Genomic DNA, 22,074 nt, shown 5'->3' with positions numbered 1-22,074 from the left:
GAAAAAGGAACCTGAGAGCTCTAAGAATGGCATGTGGAAACCATGTTTGGTTTTATGGCTATTTCCATCCCCAAGGGTTAGTAATCTAGATCTTTACACATTTGAAACAGCTTTAGATGATATAAGGGAATTCTAAAACAACCAACTGAAAGATCTCAGTAGTAACAGCAGACACAGTATTACAGAAGTCAATGCTAATTTAGGGTATGAGAGTAAGGAAGGACATACATATTCAATAGCAGATGTGGTCACTCACCTGTCGAATCGACATGGTGCAGAGAATATACAGGAAGATGAAGGAACAGTCTGTGGTGTCATCCCCCAACAGATTTCGATGAGACAGCCCTTGGATGTAGGAAAGGGGGGTGAAAGGAAGCTTTGCCACCACTCTACCATCAAATCTACAAAGGAAAAAACAAAGAATTGTTATTTTTGGAAGATTGACAAGCTACTTAGTTCCCGAGATGAATCTGGGACAGAAATAGAACATTAAGTCCCTTGATCTCTAAAAAACAAAGAAAGGGTGATATTCTAAAAAGAGACCTGAAGTACAAGGATGTAAGGAAAGGCCTAGATTTTTCCCATCAATCTTTTTCTAAACAGGTGATTTTTAATTTTTTCAGTATCAGGACCCCTTAACACTCTGAAAAATTACTGAGGAACCCAGTAAGATTTTATTTAGAGGTCATATCTATCAATATTTACTGTTTTATAAACTAAAACTGAGAAATGTTAAAATATTTGTTAAATCATTTAAAAGGTAAAATCATAAAAAGGTAAATAATCATTATAGTTAACATAAATATTTTATGAAAAATAAGTATATTTTCTAAAACAAAAAAGAAATTAGTGAGAAGAAAGGCTTTTTTTTTCTTTTAAATCTCTTTAATGTTTTATTTAACAGAATACTGCTGGATTCCCATAGCTCCTTCAGCATTCAAGCTGTTGCAATATTACACATCATGGAGCCTCTGGAAAATTCCACTGTTCATTCATGAGAGAATGAGAGTGAAAAAGGCAAATGATGTCCTAGAACTATTACGACAATAATTTTGACCTCAAGGACCTCCTCAGAGTCTCAGAGAGGCCCCCACTGTCCTAAACCATGACACCAATAATATATTATAAACCCTCTTTTCCAAGACTCAAAGATTCCCAATATACACACTAACAGGACAAACATTTCTGAACAGAAATTCATGGAAAACATAGTAGTGAATGAAAAAAGTAGATTATTAAATTGTATATACAGTATACTGAGATAACTTTTAACATACTTTGTGTCTGAAAGTAATTCCTTTTTTTCCAAAATAAAAAAGAGAAATATTTCTAAAAGAGAAAAGCTTAGAAAAAAGCTAGAAAAAAATACCTACCAGTATATATACATTGAGATGCTGGGGATATAACCTTCTTTCATACTTTTCTATGAATAAGTTGTATAATCAGACAACAATAAAAATTATAAAAATTAATGTGATTATGGACAGTGATAAATTATCCAAATAAAGTATTTGGTTCCAGTTAAAGTGGGTAGAAAATTCCCTCTTAGAAAAACACTTGGTGTTTAGAATGTTTCTATGGAAAGAGAGGAAAAAGAGAGGTAGCAATACCATCTTTGTCTTTGGGAAAAAAATTCCTAAATATTCAAACTATTATGGTTCTAAAGAGCTTCTTACACAACTGTACTCCAAAGAATACAGAATAGAATGAACTATCTTCTACATGTATGATTACCCACTTACTACTTCCAATTGCCTTCCTAGTTTATATTTATACAGGAAAAGTGCTCAATCATGAAGTGACTTTACCTGTATATGACAAAAATATTTAAAGATCTGCTTGAAGTAATCATTGTCATTCTTTTCTACTACGCTAACAAAAGCAAAACAAAAGTAGTAATGTTTCCAGGAGAAGATACTTCCATTGACTCATAAGAAGTATTAAATGCAGTTGTTCCAATATTTTCTGGTTATATGCCCTATACAGCATGCTGCTCTGGTATGCCACTCTGACTATCCTTCTGTGGAGTTAAGCTGTGAGAAGAAGGGATGGAACAGATACAGTCCAAGATGTTTATCCCCTCTTATTGTTAACGTACAGATCCAACAAATTCATCTTAAGTAGTTATTTTAATTTTTGTTATTTTCAACTTGAAATTGTAACCAAAAAGAAAACCTTTTAGAACTAATAAACAAATTCAATAAAGTTTCAGAATACAAAATTAACATACAAAAATCAGTTGCATTTCTATACACTAACAATGAACTATCTGGAAGAGAAATAAAATAATCCCATTTACAATAGCATTAAAAAGAATAAAATACCTAAGTATAAATTTAACCAAAGAGCTGAGAGATCTACACACAGAAAACTATAAGACACTGATGAAAGAAATTGAAGAAGACAAAAATAAATGAAAAGATATTGGAAGAGTTAATATTGTTACAATGTCTATACTACCCAAAGCCACTGATAGAGTCAATACAATCTCTATCAAAATTCCAACAGATTTTTCACAGAAACAGAAAAAGCAATCCTAAAGTTCATATGGAATCACAAGAAACCCCTAATAGCTAAAGCAATCTTGAGAAATAACAAAGCTAGAGGCATCACATTTCCTGAGTTTAAACTATATCACAAAGCTACAGTCATCAAAATAGTATGGTACTGACATAAAATGGACGAATGGAACAGAACAGAAGGCCAAGAAATATACCCACATATATATGGTCAACTAATATTTGACAAAGGAACCAAGAATATTCAATGTGAGAAAGGATAGTCTCTTCAAACTATCAAAATATCCAGTGTTGGGAAAACTGGATATTCACATGCAAAAGAACGATATTGGACCCGTATCTTACACAACTCACAAAAATTAATTCAAAATGGATTAAAGTCTTAAACATAAGACCTGAAACTGTAAAACTCCTAGAAGAAAACACAGAGGAAAAGCTCCTTACATTGATCTTGGCAATGATTTTTTGGATATGAGACCAAAAGCACAAGCAACAAAAATCAACGAATGGGACTACATCAAACTAAAAAGCTTCAGCACAGCAAAAGAAACAATCAACAAAATGAAAAAGCAAACTATGGAATGGGAGACAATATTTGCAAACCATATATCTCATAAGGGTTTAATACCCAAGATCTATAAGGAACTATACAATTCAATAGCAAAATAATAATAATAATAACAATCTGATTAAAAAGTAGGTAGAGGATCTGAATAGACACTTTTCCAAACAAGACACACAAATGGCCAAGAAGTACAAGAAAAGATGCTCACATCACTAACCATTAGGGAAATGCAAATCAAAACCACAACAAGATATCACCTCACATCTGTGAGAATGGCTATTATCAAAAAGACAAGAAACACCAGATGCTGGCAAGGACATAGAGAAAAGGGAACCCATGTGCACTGTTGGTGGAATGTAAATAGGTACAGCCACTAGGGAAAACAGAACGAAAGTTCCCCAAAAGATTAAAATAGAACTACTATATGATCAGCAATCTCACTTCTGGGTATATAGCCAAAGGAAATAACACAAATTATTATCTCAAAGAGATTATCGGGACCTCCACGTTCATTACAGCACTATTCACAATAGTCAAGACATGGAAACAACCTAAGTGTCCATTGACAGATGAATGCATAAAGAAAATGTGAGATAGATATATTTACATATACACAATGGAATAGTACTTATCCATATAAAAAGAAATCCTGCCATTTGTGACAACATGGGCATTATGCTAAGTGAAACAAGTCAGACAAAGATAAATACTGTATGATATCATTTATATGTGGAATCTAAAAAAGTTGTACTCATAGAAACAGAGTTAGATTGGTGGTTGCCAGGGGCCGGGGAGTGGGGAAAATGGGGTGATGTTGGTGAAAGGGAACAAACTTCTAGTTACAAGATGAAAAATTTTTCAGGAATCTAACGTACAGCATAGTGATTATAGTTAACAACAGTGTATTATAAACTTGAAAGTTGCTAAGAGAGTAAATCTTAAATGTTCTTCCCAACACCACCACAAAAACAAAATGATAATTATGTAAGGTGAAGGATGTGTTACCCAACCTTATTGTGGTAATTATTTTGCAATATCTACATTGTACTTCTTAAACATACACAATGTTATATGTCAATTATATCTCAATAAAGCTGAAAAAAAAGATTAAACCAAAGGAAAACCTTTTATGTTTTGTAAGTTATTCGTTTATGCGAAACTGAACAACCACTATGCATGAGACCTTAAACCAGCCACAAATGTGAAAAAAAAAGAAACTTCTGAAAATTCTTACTTTTAACGAATTAATTTTTCCAGGAGACTAGAAGCTCGTCATAGGAATAGCTAAGTGAACTGGCATCTAGCTTAATAAAGAAAAGAGTTAGGGAGAGAAGGGGAAAGGTGCAAAAAGAGAGAGGGCTTATAATAGGTAAATTATTTCTTTAAGTGCACTTACTCTCTGCGATTCTAGAGGACAGGAACTACTCACGAATAGAGAAGTACAGGGAGGCATATTTGGGCCCAGTAAAAGGAATTATTTTTAAGCCCTCAAAGCTACTTTGTGGCGGGGGGGGGGGGGGGAGGTGGTGGCCAGCCTGGTGGTGTAGTGGTTAAGTTTGTGTACTCCGCTTTGGTGGCCCGGGGTTCGCAGGTTCAGATTCCGAGTACACACCTAGCGCTGCTTGTCAAGCCACACTGTGGTGGCATCCCACATAAAATAGAGTAAGATTGGCACAGATGTTAGCTCAGTGACAATCTTCCTCAAGCAAAAAGAGGTAGACTGGCAACAGATGTTGACTCAGGACCAACCTTCCTCACCAAATTAAAAAAAAACAAAGAAATCAAACAAACAATTAAACCACTACTAAATAAAAGTATGTTATCTCAGAAACCATCAAGGTCCTCATTGTTGGAAATAACTGAACAGAGAATGGAAAATTATCTACTAGAGGTATTATTGAAAGGATTTCTGTATTGGGACAGAAGTTATGTGTTAAATGACTTGCAAGATCTCTTCTAAGATTGTAATGTTTCAGCTTTACAGAAATGATCCAGGAAGAGAAAAAAAAGAGAGAAATAAATAGCTAAATTCAATGCCTCCTATTGCTCTGGCAATCTGGGAGCTCAGGTCCTCCCCATCTTAGTCTAACCTTAGGCATTTTTCTTAAAATCTGACAGCTGTCAATAAATGTTAAGACTGAACAGGGTATTAGCGATAGGTATTCCAATCTATAATCAACAGAAGATCAAAGTGAAACTCAGAGAAATTATGTTAGATTGAATAATTTGGTTCAATACAACCAAAATATATACTAGACTTTTAACTTCACATGCCAGCCTATAAAGAATAGAGATATAGCCTTTAACTTGTAGGTGCTGACAGTCTTAGACACAATAATATTACATATTTTGAAATGTACAGGGCACAAAGACCAGAACAAAAACATGAACACAATATAGCAATTTTGTTCCTTGGTATCTATCCAAAGGAGTTAAAACACGTTCACACAAAAACCACACACAGATTTTTATAGCAGCTTTATTCACAACTGTCAAAACTCAGAAGCAACCAATATGTCCTTGACTAGGTGAACAGATAAAGAAACTGTGGTACATCCAAACAACGGAATATTATCCAGTGCTAAAAAGAAATGAGCTATCAAGCCATGAAAAGACATGGAAGAACCTTAAATGTATACTATTAAATGAAAGGAGCCAATCTGAAAAGGCTAAATACTATATGATTAAAATCATATGACATTGTGGAAGAGGCAAAACCACAGAGACAGTAAAAAGATCAGTGGTTGCCAGGAGCTGGGGTGGTGGAAGAGAAAAGGGATGAACAGGCAGAGCACAGAGGACTTTTCGGGCACTGCAAGTACTTTGTATCTACTATAATAGTTGATACATATCATTATACATTATACTCCAAACCCATAGGCACACCAAGAGTGAACCCTAATGTAAACTATGGACTTTGAGTGGTTATGAAGTATCAATGTAGGTTCATCAACTGTAACAAATGTACCACTCTGATAGAAGATGTTGGTAACGGGGGAGGCTATGCATGTGTGGGAGCAGGAGGTATACAGGAAATCTCTGTACTTTGCTCTCAATTTTGTTCTAAAACTAAAATTGCTCTAAAAAAATAGTCTTAAAAAATGAATACAGGGGCCGGTCCTGTGGCCAAGTGGTTAAGTTCGCGCGCTCCACTTCAGCGGCCCAGGGTTTCTCTGGTTTGGATCCTGGGCATGGACATGGCACTGCTTGTCAGGCCACGCTGAGGTAGCGTTACACATGCCACAACTAGAAGGACCCACAACTAAAATATACAACTATGTTCTGGGGGATTTGAGGAGGAAAAAGCCAAAAAAAGATTGGAGACAGTTGTTAGCTCAAGTGCCAATCTTTAAAAAAAAAGAAATGAATACAGCACTAGAATACATACTAAAACACTTATATTATGTGAACCTCCACCAGTACTGTAAAACAAAACAAGCAAAAATCTGCTGATTGCCAGTGTTCTGAATAAAAAGAAAATAGTCTACTTAAGAACAAGAACAGCCTTCCTTTTTGCCAACAGCAACCTTTTACAAGAAGAATGATTATAACGAAGCTTTTCAAATCATTTCCTCCTGAAGATAGTGTATTTGATTTCTTCGATTTCTATAGCTTGGAAAACCTATACTATAAGAAAAAGCATCTAATACCATTTCATCTTGTACTGATGAACTGCATAAATAGTCAGGCATTTCAATATTGGTCTACGGCCGAATAACTTAATCACCAAATATTTGCTGAGTACTTAATTATATGGTACATGCTTTTAAGAAAATGGCCCTTGACTCGAGAGCTTTAAGAATTGAAAAATAAATGAAAATACATAAGACATTCAATGCTAGATGGTTTATGTAAGTGACAATGCTACGAAAACTCAGCAGAGAAAACATTTGGGGGCTCTGCTGACTAGGAAAGTAATTCTGTTCCTCATATTTTCTTGTATATATTTTTGAAAACCTCAGTCCTCTAAAAATTTCATAAATATCAAAGTAGCAATATAGGCATTCTCTTCATCTTGTTCCCATCTTTATTAGATTATCTTTAGTATTTCAATATTAAGTACTTAGCCCTCTTCTGATTGTTCTAATTCAATTCAGGTTAGAACTAGAGGCAAGTGGGAGAAGAAGGGAGGGAGACAGGGAGGAAGGGTGGAAATTTGGAAAGAATGAGACAAATTATTTGTCTCATCACATGATTATCTAGAAAACCAGAGAATCAACCTAAAACCCACTACAAAGGTGCCAAGAACATACGATGGAGAAAAGATAGTCTCTTCAATAAATGGTGTTGGGAAAACTGGACAGCATATGCAAAAGAATGAAGGTAGACCACTGTCTCACACCATACACAAAAATAAACTCAAAATTGATCAAAGACTTGAAGATACATCCTGAAACCATAAAACTCCTGGAAAGTAATATTGGTAGTACACTCTTTGACATCTAACGAAAAAGGATCTTTTCAAACACCATGTCCTCTCAGACAAGGGAAACAAGAGAAAAAATAAACAAGTGGGAATTCATCAGGCTAAAGAGCTTCTGCAACACAAAAGAAACTAGGATCAAAACAAAGAGGCAATCCACCAACTGGGAGAAAATATTTGCAAATCATGTATCTGACAAGAGGTTAATCTCCATCATATATAAGGAACTCACACAAATGAACAATAAGAAAGCAAACAACCTGATCAAAAAGTGGGCAGAAGAGATGAACAGACATTTTTCCAAAGAAGATATACAGATGGCCAATAAACACATGAAAAGATGTTCAACATCACTAATCATCAGGGAAATGCAAATCAAAACTACACTAAGATACTACCTTACGCCTGTTAAAATGGCTATAATCACTAAGACTAAAAATAACAAACGTTGGAGAGGGTGTGGAGAGAAGGGAACCTTCACACACTGCTGGTGGGAATGCCAACTGGTGCAACCACTATAGAAAACTGTATGGAGAGTCCTCAAAAAACTAAAGATAGAACTACCATATGACCCAGCTATCCCACTACTGGGTATCTACCCAAACAATTTGAAATCAACAATCCAAAGTAACATATGCATCCCTATGTTCATTGCACCACTATTCACAATAGCCAAGACATGGAAGCAACCCAAGCACCCATCGACTGATGATTGGATAAAGAAGATGCAGTATATATATACAATGGAATACTACTCAGCCAGAAAAAAAGCCAAATTCATCCCTTTTGCAATAACATGGAAGGACCCAGAGGGAATTATGCTAAGCTAAATAAGCCAGTCTGAGAAAGACAAACACCAGATTATTTCCCTCATATGTGGAATATAAATAAGCACTGGGACAATGAAAACAGTTCAGTGGTTACCAGGTGGAGGGGGGCACAGTGGGTGAAGAGGAGCACTTACGTGGTGGCAGTCAAGAAATAACGTACAATCGAAATCTCACACTGATGTAAACTATTATGAACTCAATAAAAAAACCAAAAAAAAACAAAAAACACCCACTATAACCTCTTAGAGTTCGGGAAGATGATCACTTAGAAAACAAAATCACAAAATTTGGTAACCTATTTATATACCAGTAGCAATGAGCTAGAAAATATAAGATCTATGCAACACTTATTTGAAAGGAAACTACAAACAGTAGGTAAAATAGACTAGCAGAAATATCATATTCCCAGATGGGAATATTAAAAATTATAAAGGTGTCTAATATTTCAAAATTAATGTATAAATTTAGTAAAATTTCAATCAAAACTTGAAAGGACTTATTTTAGAGGAACTTGACAAATGAGTGATACCAAAATTCATTTGAAAGAATAAGTATCTCAGGAACAGTGAACAGTGCAGTTAGAACAGAACAACCCGTAGACAGCGATACAAAATAAAGTTTAAAAAACAGGCTGGGCCAAAGCATGGAGTGCCATGAAAGCCAAGTTAAGGGGTTTGGACTTCAATCAGTAGTCAGAGTGGCACGATGAGAAGTATGGACTTTAGAGTTAGACAAGGGTTAAATCCCAGCTGAAAATTTACTAGCTTTCAGACTTTGGGCAAGTTAAGTAACTTGGAGTCTCATAGCCTCATCAGTAAAATAAAGATTATAATCCTTATCTCAGAAGGCTAAGACTAAAAGAGTAACATATGTAAAGCGTTTAGTGTAGCGCCCAACACACAGTTACTAGTCAATCAGTAGCAAACATTGTTATTAGGCAATGAATAACATGCTTTTGAGGCTGGTTAACTTAACCATGTTGTTGTGACAGGAGATGCCTGAAGGAGGGAGAGCTGTTAGGAAGCTACTGTGATACCCAAGGTTAAGAAGCAATAGAAGAGGGGAAAAAAGGAAATAAGCTGAAACTAGAATGGAAGCTGGTGCTAGGATGGATGACAAGAGGAGAGGGAAGAGGTGGGAAGAGAGGCAAGGCAGCCAGGCAGGCAGGCTGGCTGGGTGACTAGACAAAGAGAGGTAAACAGGAACTGTTTACTGATGGAACAGAGTGTTGATAGCATTAGAGATAACTCAGTCTCTAGCATTAAATGTGGGACACAGTGGATATACTATAAATGTTTGCTGAGAGGAAGAAAGGAGGGGGGGATTTCAATTCCAGGTGACAAGAATTGAGTACCACTGAAAGACACACAAATATCAGGAGGAGTGCTGCTTTGGCAGAGAACACAATGGGTTCCAAGTAAGTCTCAAAAGTAATGTAAAGAGAAATAAGCCTCTCCAAGGTCCAAAGACAGGCTGCTCTATAACCCAAGAAAAAGGCAAAATATAGCTGGGGTACAGTGTTATTGTTACAGAATGTCTCCCTTTCTCTCTCTCCTTTTTAAGAAATCTCTAGAATGGCCCCTATATAGAAAAGAACAGTAAAATTTTAACTGGTAAATCAATACTTCCTATATAGATATCTATTCTATTCTAAGGCAGCTTGAAGGCTTAGACTGGGCGATTTTCTTTTACCTCCCACACAGTGTGAGGCACCAAATAATGGCATACAGGTTTTTGAACTGAATAAATATTTTTTAAAAATATTCACAGAAAATTAAAAACTGGAGGGAGAAAATCAAAGAAAGGCAAATCAGAATTATTAACTCAAGGGGTAAAAAAATACATGAGATATATTATACTTTGTGGTTGTGTGATTCCATGATTATAATCAAATATATTAGTTTTGTTTAGTAATTAAACCAACTAGGAATTCAAATCAAAATTATATGCCAAGGTCTAGTTTTAACCACAGAAAAGTATCAAAGAGCTGGCAAATTCTTCTAAAAAGATGACCTAACTACCTCCTAGTATAAATAATGAACATAAGCCAAGATGATTCACTTCCATGTTTCACAACTTAGTTTACAAGTCAAGACCTCTCCTTACTTAAAGGTAATGTCAGCACTCTCTTATATTAAGGACATCATAGTCTTTGAAAATTAGATTCACATCACTGACCTGTCAAAAGGATACATATAATTTTGCATTATTTTTTCCAAATAATGTCAATAGGTTAACACTGAAATATCTAGACTCTCAATATTTATTTCTGGGATGAGCCTGTCTTTAAGACTCTCTGAGCTATCATGGGCTAAAATAAATAAACTACAACTTAAGAGTCTTTAGAAGACACTTTCATCAATAACACTCAGACTCTCATAGTTTGAAACTTTGGTTTCACTGCAAATGATTCACTAGTATTTTCATAAATGAACCATTGGCATTTTAGAAATCAGTAATTATCATTTTAAATTTTTTCATTCATGTTTAAACTTGATCAAATTCTTACTTCAGAATAGTACAGATATCACAACAGAAGGAAGAGGGTCGTGTGTTTACAAGTATTTTTTATTTACTCAATAAATTTCTGTATAAGTGCTGAACCCTAAGGATATAAAAACTATTACATGTAAGTACTATGAGGAATCTATAGTGTATTAGAGGGAGACAGACATAAGTTTGGCAAAAGAAGAATTGGGAAAAGTTTCATAAGGAAGTAATCTTTGACTTGAGTTTTGGAAGATAATCAAGTATTTGCAAGGTGTGGGGAGAAACACACATTTTGTGTCACAGATAAAAAGGTGTGAAATAACTTGGGCTTGGAGTCAAAAAGGACTTTTCAGCAAGAAATAAACCAGAAAATATAGATAGGACAAAAACAGGTAAAGTTGAGACTTACTCCTATTGGTCACTGGTTTTCAAATAGATTTGGGCATCAGAATGAACTGTGAGGGTTTTATTAAAAAGCAGAAGCCTTGGCCACAACCTAATCTTACAGAGTCAGAATCTTTAAGCATGGGGTCTGGGCCTTAATATTACGTTCTTAATTGTGGTAAAAAGAAAACTAACACAAACTTTTCAATTTTAACCATTTTTAAGTGTACAGTACAGTAGTGTTAACTATACGCACACCTTGTTGTGCAACAGATCTCTAGAACTTTCATCTTGCAAAAATGAAACTCTATACCCATTGAGCAACAACTCCCCTTGTGCCCCTGAGTTCTTTTTTAAAGCTACAGAATGGTGGGAAAAAATAAATAAATAAAAGAAATCTATATATTCATCAATAGGAAAACAGTTAAATAAAATATGGTAATCCATACCATGGGACACTATACACCAGCTAAAAACAACGGAAGAGATGTGGAAGTACTGATAAAGATTTCTAAACCCAAAGTTAAGTAAAAAGCAAGATGCAGAACAAGACATGGAGTATGAAACTGTTTAGGTAAAAAAAATAAAACTTAGAAGAAGGACACACTATCTATTAACATTTGTTTCTTTTTTTATAAAAAGAGGAATATTAGAGTTTGGAGAAAGGCAAAAGGTCACCATCACTTTTTTTTCTTTTTATATGCATCTTTAATTGATCAAAATTGTTGGGTAATAAGATTCCCATTTTACGGCTGAGAAATTAGGTTATGCTTTAAATAATTTGTAGAAGGTTATACATTTAGTAAATGGGAAAGAAGCCTGAATTTTAACCCTTGTCATCTTAAGGTCCATTCTTTCTTTTTTAATAGATTTTACTTTTTAGAGTAGTTTTAGGGTTACAGCAAAATTGAACTGAAAGTACAGAGTTCTCATACACCCCACACTCCTAAACAGTCTCCTAAACAATCAATATCCCCCACCAGAGAGGTACTTCAATCACAACTGACGAACCTACATTGACAAATCAATATTACCCGAAGTCCCTGGTTTACATTAGGGTTCACACTTGGTGGTGTACATTCTGTGGGTTTTAATAAATGTATGACATGTATCACCATGAAGTATCATACAGAATAGTTTTACACCTCTAAAAATTCTTTGTGCTCTGCTTATTCCCTTCTCCCTCACCCCTCTCCCTAACCCTGACAACCGCTGATCTTTTTACTCTCTCTCCAGTTTTGCCTTTTCCAGAATGTTACCTAGTTTGAATGATACAGTATGTAGCCTTTCCAGATTGGCTTCTTTCACTCAGTAATATGCATTTAAGGTTCTTCAATGTCTTTTCATGGCCAATAGCCCAATTCTTCTTTTTTCCTTTTTTTTTTTTTAGGAAGATTAGCCCTTAGCTAACATCTGCTGCCAATCCTCCTCTTTTTCTGGCTGAGGAAGACTGGCCCTGAGCTAACATCCGTGCCCATCTTCCTCTACTTTATATGTGGAACGCCTGCCACAGCACGGCTTATCAAGCTGTGCGTAGGTCCACACCTGGGATCCAAACTGGTGAACCTGGGCCACCGAAGTGGAATGTGCAAACTTAACTGCTGCGCCACCTGGCCGGCCCCAATAGCCCACTTCTTTTAGCACTGAATAACATTTTATTGTCTGGATGTACCGCAGTTTATTTATCCATTTACATCTCAGTTGCTTCCAAATTTTGGCAATTATGAATAAAGCTGCTACAAACATGTGTGTGCAGGTTTTTGTGTGAACATACGTCTTCAACCCATTTGGGTTTACTTTCACTTTTTATTCTCTAGTATTCTATATTGTTTGAATTTTTTAGAAGCCTTTGTGTATTACTAGTATAACAAAACTATTCTTAAAAGCTCCATATTTGGTTCTGATACACACTCGGTTGAGATTTACTGCATAAACTTTGGGAAGCTACCGACATATGATAAACAGGTCATTTCAAATCATCAGGGAAAATACGGTTTATTCACTATCTGGTACTGACAATGGCTAAGAACTTGATAAAATTGGAAACTAAACACCAAAATAATTATAGATGAAATGATCTAAATATAAAAAGCAGAAAATAGAAAAAAATCTATAATCTGGTATGAGGAAGGCATTGTTTATATAACAGAAAAGAAAAAATGTTAACAGATTTGACATAAAAATTTATATTTTCCATATATTTCCAAAAAGAGAGTTTAATAGCCTCAACAGATAAAGAATTCTTGAAAATAAGAAAATAAAAATGGAGGGAGAAGGAAGACATTAATTAGAAATTTAGAAATGGAAAAACATAATAAGTGTATGAAAAGATGCTAAACCACACAAGTAATCAAAGAAATGCAAATTTTAAAAAGAAATAGTCTCCAACTATTAGACTGGCAAATACTAAAGATACATAATTACTAGTGAGGACAAATACATGGAGAAGACCACTCGTAAGTACTGATGGCAATAATATAAAAATACAAACTAATGACACCGTTCTAGAGAACAATTTGTATCAAAATTTTACCCAAGCCGTACTTCTGGATATACTCTGAGGAAAACAAGTATACGCTGGTGTACATACTATCTGTGAATATTCTATACGAAGATTAATAGAAGACTGGCTAAAAAATTAGGGTACATTCATTCAATGGAATACTTACAGACATTAAAAAAGAACATGTTAGAGCTATATGTACTGTATTTTAAAAATTATCGCAGGGAAATATAGCAGGTTACAAAACAACTGTCATTGTGTATAAAGATTTATATTTACAAAAATCTAAATGTTCATATACATATAGAAAAAGTACAAATCTTGAAGAATATGCACTATACTTGAGGAAAGTAGAGTGATTTTTACTTTACATTTTATACATGTAAGTATTTTTGGAATTTTCCAGTGAGAACGTATTACTTTAATAATTAGAGAAGAAAATATAATAAAGGAGGTTCCACCTTGGGGGAAAAAGATGACATTGGGAGAAAAATTATATGTGAAGCAGATACTCTTCCACTAGAGCAGCCTTTCAGACCTACTGTGTGTGTGTGTGGGGGGGTGGTTGTGTGTATGCTGGAGGAGATTAGAAGATTATTTACCCTAATATGTTCATAAACAATATTAAGAAAGAGAATCACATGAATATAAAGCAGAATTACTACTGCCAAAAACAGCCAGTTATTTCTTAGGCTATTTCATTAGAACTCATTTGTACATAAGACTAAGTAATAAAATAAAATGCTGAACTTTAGGCAAAGCAAGACTCAAATCTGTCACAGTAATCACACAATAAAGCCAAAGCCAATCAGAACAGCCACACACACACTCACACACACACACATACACACACACACAGAGGACTAACCTATAAAATATAATCTAAAAAATAAGAAGTATGAGAAAAGTAAGTAGAAGTTAAGTACCAAACTAAAAAAGTAAAGAGGAGTACTCAGACAGCTCTATACTGTCCAGAATGTGACAATTTAAGAATACTTCAGTATTTGAGTTGTAGCAAGGAAGCTTACGAGTTAATTATAAAACCTTTCAGTGTTTGGTTTGCCTGGTAATTCATAGTGATATGTACCCCAAAAATGAGAGAAGTCATGGTAGAAGTAAAAAGAGTATTGAGTTTAAAATTATAAGACAGAAATCATGAGACGTCTAGAAAACTTGAGCAAGTTATTTAATCCTCCAAAAGTCCCTGTAGTAATCATTAGTTAGGTGGAAATTTTATGTTAAAACCATTTTGGACATGTCCTCCAGTCCCTCACCTAAGTAAAAATAATCACTCACTTCTTTCCCCCATTGTACCTCATATACACAGATTTCTATTATAACACCCATCAATGCATTTATTTATCTGTATTTTCTTCGTGTCACTTTCTTTATAAAATCTTGATATTACTAAGGGCAGAGGCCACATCTTATTTGTTACATTCCAATACCTAGCACAATGCCTGGCACAAAGTAAGCAATGAACAGGTGGGGAGGGAAGAGTTGACTGGAGGTAGAGGGGAGGTTCAGAGAGAGGGAGAGGCAGACAGACAGAAATGAAGCAGGGGAAGAAGAGTAGGAGAAAGAGAAGGAAAAGAAGAAATGAGGGAAATCCTAATTCGTGTAGGATGGCTCAGGTTAGCTTTGACAAAGAATAAAGGAATGTTTGTCATCTCTGGACATTTTCCCAGCTTCTGTCAAAAGCAGTTCCACAATTACTCAGGCCTGTTACAGGCTAGTTTAGACAACAGTAACTTACCTTATCATTAAACAAGATTATAGCTGCTAAGACTCTATTTTAAGAGTCAAAACATCTCTATATAACTACCTTCGTTTTGAAGCGGAATGCTAGTAAGCAACTTAAAAACACAGGGGACATATTAAATTCTTTTCAGAGGCCCCATAATACCTTAGTCTTTGCCTTGTACATAAAAATATCCTCAATATTAAGAGGGTGAAAAAGTTATATAATTGTATTTTTTCAAAATTGAATTTCTTGATTTTGATAATTGGATTGAGGTTATGTAAAAGAATGTCCATGTTCTAAGGAAATAACACATTTTAGTATTTATAGGTAAAGGGGCATAAAGCCCACAGTAGACTTTCAAATGATTGAGAAAAATACATAAATTATGTAGGTACAAGTACTTATATGATATGGAGAGACTCAGAAAAAGAGAAAGCAAATGGGGCAAACTGTTAACAATTGTGAATCTGGATAATGGACATACTATTCTTGTAACTTTTCTGTAAATTTGAAATATCAAAATAAAATATTACCAAAAAAGTTAATTGACCACATATACACTCACATAGAGCAATACTTAGGCAAAACCATATAAAAGGATACTCACATGGAATTGAACATTCCCATTAAGGCAGTAAAACAAAAGCCAATTGCAAACATGGATTTCATCCGAACCTGTAAGGAGACCAACAAATTGTCATTTCACACTAAAGAAAAACCACCACTAACACACACCCCAAAAGTTTTGGTTTCATGTCATTTTTAACAGGCGCTCCTTAGCAAAAAGCTGTTTCTTGGCTAAGCCACCCTCGACCTCCAAGCCCACTTCTCTTGCCACCTTCTGATGAATAGTATTGGGGTGGCCATGTAACCCAATTCTGGCCAATGACTTATAAGTCTAAGTACTGAATGGACTTCTAAGAGGGACAAACTTGGCTATACTGCCCACTCTTCTTGCCTGAAGGTAGTGTCATCAAACAACCAAAAACCTTAAACTAAGGATGACTAACCTAAAACCTTGATGACATTACTGAGCTCACACACCAGCCCTGGACTACTAACCTCTGGACTTCTTTAGCAAGGGAAAAAAACTTTATCTGTTTAAGCCATTGTTAGTTAGGTGTTCTGTTACTTGCAGCTAACTTCTTTCTTAATTACATAGGCCATAAAAGTGTAAATAAACAAAAGATTATAAAGATATAAGATTAACAGATGTCATATCTGGATAATAGATTTAGGGCAATTTTTATCTTCTCTTCTTTCTATAGTTTCCAAATTTGCTACAGTGAATATGTAATAATTGTATCAACAGAAAAGAAAAGCTATTTTTTAAAAAAGGCACTTCTAAATTACAATCTTTCTTTTTTTTGTTTTTTTGAGGAAGATTAACCCTGAGCTAACTACTGCCAATCCTCCTCTTTTTGCTGAGGAAGACTGGCCCTGAGCTAACATCCATGCCCATCTTCCTCAACTTTCTATGTGGAACACCTACCACAGCATGGCGTGCCAAGAGGTGCCATGTCCTTACCTGGGATCCAAACCGGCAAACCCCGGGCCACCGAGAAGCAGAACATGCGAACTTAACTGCTGGCCCCCTTTTTTTTTTTTGAGGAAGATCAGCCCTGAGCTAACTACTGCCAATCTTCCTCTTTTTGCTGAGGAAGACTGGCCCTGAGCTAACATCCATGTCCATCTTCCTCTACTTTATATGTGGGACGCCTACCACAGTGTGGCTTTTGCCAAGCAATGCCATGTCCGCACCTGGGATCTGAACCGGGGAACCCTGGGCCGCTGAGAAGCAGAACATGCGCACTTAACCACTGTGCCACCAGGCCAGCCCCATAATCTTTCTTACTTAATAAGACTTTCAAGAAATAGGAGATAAAGAAATACAGCAAAGTTCTCTTGGTAAGCAAAAGACAATGGTTGCACAGTTCAGGTGTCTTGTGAAATATACAGAAATTAAGTAGAAAAATTAGTCAAGCCTTATAAGTAGCCTATCTATGCCTTAGAAAGACATTCTTGAACAAACTCTACTCTTTATAAATAATGAGTAAATGGGTAATGAAATCACTTTTCCTTACACTTTATGGTGTGCCTGACACTCAGAACAAAAGGCCTCTTAAAGAAAAAAATGCAACAATAAAGGTCATCCATAACGCTCCAACTTCTATATTGGGATTACCCAGGTCACTATAAAACCAAAGATTCAGGCTTAACATAAGGAAGAAAAGAAAATCAACATAAAGGAGAAGCTAATCAAGAGCTATGTGAAAAGGACAAATTACGACCTCCAAGACAGCCTAAAAAAGCTATTCATATTACTAAAAGGAAGTTTAAGCCTAGTAGCATATTTTCACTTCCATCTGGTCCAGGAACATTCATGATATTATTTATAGCCTGCATAAACTAAAAATTTCTGAAAAGGTAATCTACTTTATGCAAATCAGGATCTTTTGCTAAAAATATTACGTGGTTTATCACAAAGCTATATTTAGGACTCTCACCATTGATAGATCTCTGTTGTTATTCTTCAGTTTCTCTTCTTGCCTCTCTGAAAAGAATTAACAAAATGGTTAATATACACAGTGCCAAGTACAAAGCAGATGTTAAACTGTCACTGATTGTTGACTATAAAAGCATCCTGTCTCGATATCACTTAAGACAAGCTGATTACCTGACATAGTGTACACACGTACTAACAGAAAATTCACATGCAGCAGAGCACCAAAATATTTCAATTTAAATAAATAAAAATCTTTAAACTTTAACTTAAAAAAAAATTACCTCTGGTATTGTCTTAACTCTATACATTAAGATATACTCTTATATTACATCGATGGGAATTGTCAATCAGTTGATTCATAGGTGTAAATGTAATGATTACACTTAGGTTTCAAATATTAATTACCCATCTCTTATGTTTTTTTCTCTCTTTCAGTTTCTTTAAGAGAGCACACAGTCTAAAAATTAAAAGTCAATTAAGATGAATTTAAAATTCAGGTTCTTTCATATTACAGACTAATCAATCTAAAAACAAGCATAATTTTATAGTTGTCACTGAAAGCTGGGAAATTTGGCAAAAATTTCAAGAAAACTGTTATACAAACAGAACTCAAATTGCTTAAGAAGCCTCAACTGTCTATTAAAGCCCTATTTACTGTATTTCACCAACATAAGGGACTTCATTGGTGCACCTATGAAGCTGAGGCCCAGCAAAGGGGAAGTGGCTTGTCAGAGACCACATAAATATTTTATGGCAAAGCCAGGACTGGAACCCAAGTTTCCCAACTCCCAACCCAATGATCTCTATATATACTATGCTACTGTTTTCTTTGATCATGTATTTTATCACCAAGATTAATTTATTCAACAAATACTTACTGGTTATCTACTATGTGCCAGGCACTCTTCTGAGAACGAGGGGTAAGTGAAAGAACAAAACATACAAAAATCCCCACCCTCATAGGAAGATTATGAAATAAAAATACAATATCCTCTAAAATAAAAAATATACCTTCGGAATATATTAAACTGGTATGTGGGCTGGCAAAATCAGGCAGGTAAAGAAAAGGAACAAGAGTAGGCCTACAGGAAGCCTGGCGTGCAGACTGGACTGCAGTTTCCAAACAGTACATGGCAGGATGAATATATGATCCCTCGCCTTGAACTCTTCCTATTTAGTTTGTTCTCCCTGGGAGGAAAGGACACAGGCAGGAGAGAATGGGGATGCTGAAGACATGTGGAAGAAAATGAACAAAAAGGAATGGAGCTATGGTCTATCTCAGGGGCTAGAGATTCTTTTCTACCTGTGCAGTCCTCTTACAATATAACAAGACTTTCTTAAATTGGAGGGTGGAGGATTGGGGTAAGAGATGACTAGAAGGTAAACAGGCATAAAACAACTAGAGGGGAAAGGACTCCCACTAAGAAATGAAAAGAAAGGTATAGAAAATCATCTATGCTAGACACGTCAGCATATACTTGATTCCCTATTCTTTCATCCAATCAAACAGCAAGTCCTATTAATTATATCTCATGAATACTTACGAAATCCAACACCTCTCCTCCTCCTTACTACCATTTCCTTAGTTAGGATCTGACACCTCTTATCTATGTTATCTCAAATCTCCTAACAGGTCTCACTGCCTCCAAACTTGTTCTCTCAAATCCATTTTCCACATAGCTGCCTGTCAGAGATACCTAAAAAGCAAAACTGGGGGCCAGCCCAGTGGCGCAGCGGTTGAGATTGCACGTTCTGCTTCTTGGTTGCCCAGGGTTCACTGGTTCGGATCCTGGGTGTGGACATGGCACTGCTTGGCAAAAGCCATGCTGTGGTAGGTGTCCCACATATAAAGCAGAGGAAGATGGGCACGATGTTAGCTTAGGGCCAGTCTTCCTCAGCAAAAAGAGGAGGATTGGCAGTAGTTAGCTCAGGGCTAATCTTCCTCAAAAAAACAACTGACCAATATTATGATACTCCCCAGCTTAAAATTCCTAAAAGATGATGTTCCAACATCACTTAAGTCCTATATCTGGTCCCTGCTTACTTCTGCAGCTTCATCTCCGACCACTCCCATGAATTTTTATGTCCCTGCAACACCAAACAACTTTAAGTTCCTTTATTTATGATGCTTTTCTATTGATTCACTGTCTTTGTTCATAAAGTCCTTTCTACTTTGGGTGACCAACTGTCCCAGTTTTCCCTAGACTGTTCCAGTTTTAGTTCTGAAAATCTCAGATCTCAAGAAACTCCTCAGTCCCAGATAAATTGGGATGATTGGTTACTCTATTTCTACATGGCAAATTTTATAACATCTTTATCCAAACCTTTCCTGGCTAACCAGTACTCAACTTTTAAGCCTCAGCTCTCGTGTTATCTCTTTTTGAAAATCTTGATTCCTAGGCAATATCATTCTACAGAACTTTCTATAATTATGGAAATATTCTATATTTGTGCTGTCAATATAGTAGTCACTAGCTACCTGTGGCTACTGAGTGATTAAAATGTGGCCAGTGTGATCGAGGAACTAAATTTTTAACTTCATTTAATTTTAATCAATTTAAAATTTAAATGTAAACAGCCAAACGTAGGTAGGGGCTGCTACACTGGACAATGCAGTCATAGACACCAGATTCACAAGATTAGAAGTCTTCCCTTCATGTGTGCAGAATATGCCAAGCACAACTCTATCAGTATACTCACTGAGTTTAGACATTCTGTTACAATGATCTGTTTATGTCCCCATCAACCCAACTAGATGGCAGATTCCTGGAGGGCAAGGACAACTACGCCTTCTTCATCTTTGTATCCTCAGTAACTACCATGTAGTTAGTTGTTCAACATTACGGTATGTGCTCAATATTGTTTCATGAATGAATCAGCAACATAATAAAAGCTGATCTGAAGAGACAGTACACCAAACTTGTTTCCAGGGAGAGTAGTCCTTTATTATAAAGCTGGGAGCCTGAAGAGGCAGAAGAGGCACAGAAAGTCTGAGAGCAAACTAAAGTGACATAGTTTTTCTGAAGTTCCATTCCATTTTTTTAAAAATTCTGTCTCAACAGAAACTGTAACCATAAGTACTGTCAAGGTAGACTGTAGGCATACACGGCTTAACAAGAACGCAGCAGCACAGGTGTATGATACATACCCACACTACTTGTGCACGATTCTTGAAGATTTTTCAATTCAAATTGTTATTAAGTGCCTGCCATATACAAATAAAGTAGGTTTAATTGGTTTCAAATAATTCAGAAATAAGTTAATGTTCACTTGGTTTTGGAGGGGATGAAAGAAACAGACTCAAGTTTCTTAGATATTTGCCTTCACTTCTGCCTAGCTCTGACAAACTTAATGGCACAGCACTATGAGCTATACAAGATCTAGCTAGATGGTATAGCAGAAGAAGCTAAGACTGATTCTCAGCATAGGTGTTTTACTCATGGGTAATTAACAGCGGCTTATGTCTGAGGCTACTTAAAAAGTGTATATTATATACACCACTGATTACACTTTTTACTAGGCATCATTCCCAATAGAATACAACAAAAAGGACAGTAGTATATAAAAAGGTAAAGTTGGGAAAAAATCTCTCTCTAAAGAAAAAGGACAAAAAGCAGAATAGAATAAAGGAGCAACAAGCTAAACAGATATATTTAACAGGGAAACACATGCAAAGTTTCGTCTGAAATAAACTTCATCTGTCTAATTGGTAGAAAATGCTAAGATGCCTCAAGAAGCACAAACATGATAAAAACAAAGAACTTAATATTAAAAAGTCCTAGACAATGTAAGAGTTAGAAATCCAAAAACGCCCATAAGGGAAAGAGCAAATCTGATTTAATGGAAATTTTGCCAATAGGAAACAATTTCAGGTACTCCCCAATTATGAACAATAAACTTGTAAATATCCCCATAAAGCCACAGTTAGGTTTATATACCTCGCCTTCTCCCCACTAACCCCTAACTGATGATCCCTTTAAATGGCTGCTGGGAGAAACGCCTAATCTAAAGTCTTTCCATTTTCATTTTTCTCCATGCTCTGCTCAGTTAATTGCATCTCAGATGCTCCTATTATGTCTCTCTCTCAATACTCACATCCTCTTTTACCCC

General features: G+C 35.7%; 1 protein-coding gene across 1 annotated transcript in view; it reads right to left on the bottom strand.

Moving 5' to 3' along the window:
• The window catches only part of TMCO1 (transmembrane and coiled-coil domains 1), a 61,475-nt gene that overhangs the window by 19,638 nt on the left and 19,763 nt on the right, over positions 1-22,074 (bottom strand). The window contains exons 4-6 of the mRNA XM_014841153.3: positions 17,966-18,012; positions 16,066-16,133; positions 257-401 (exon numbers count right to left, since the gene is read on the bottom strand). Of these exons, the coding sequence (XP_014696639.1) occupies positions 257-401; positions 16,066-16,133; positions 17,966-18,012 (260 nt within the window). The remainder of the gene's footprint in view (positions 1-256; positions 402-16,065; positions 16,134-17,965; positions 18,013-22,074) is intronic.

This window comes from Equus asinus, chromosome 25 (genome assembly GCF_041296235.1).
Source record: "Equus asinus isolate D_3611 breed Donkey chromosome 25, EquAss-T2T_v2, whole genome shotgun sequence".
Classification (NCBI taxonomy): Eukaryota; Metazoa; Chordata; class Mammalia; order Perissodactyla; family Equidae; genus Equus; species Equus asinus.
This window is presented reverse-complemented; position numbering and strand designations above follow the sequence as displayed.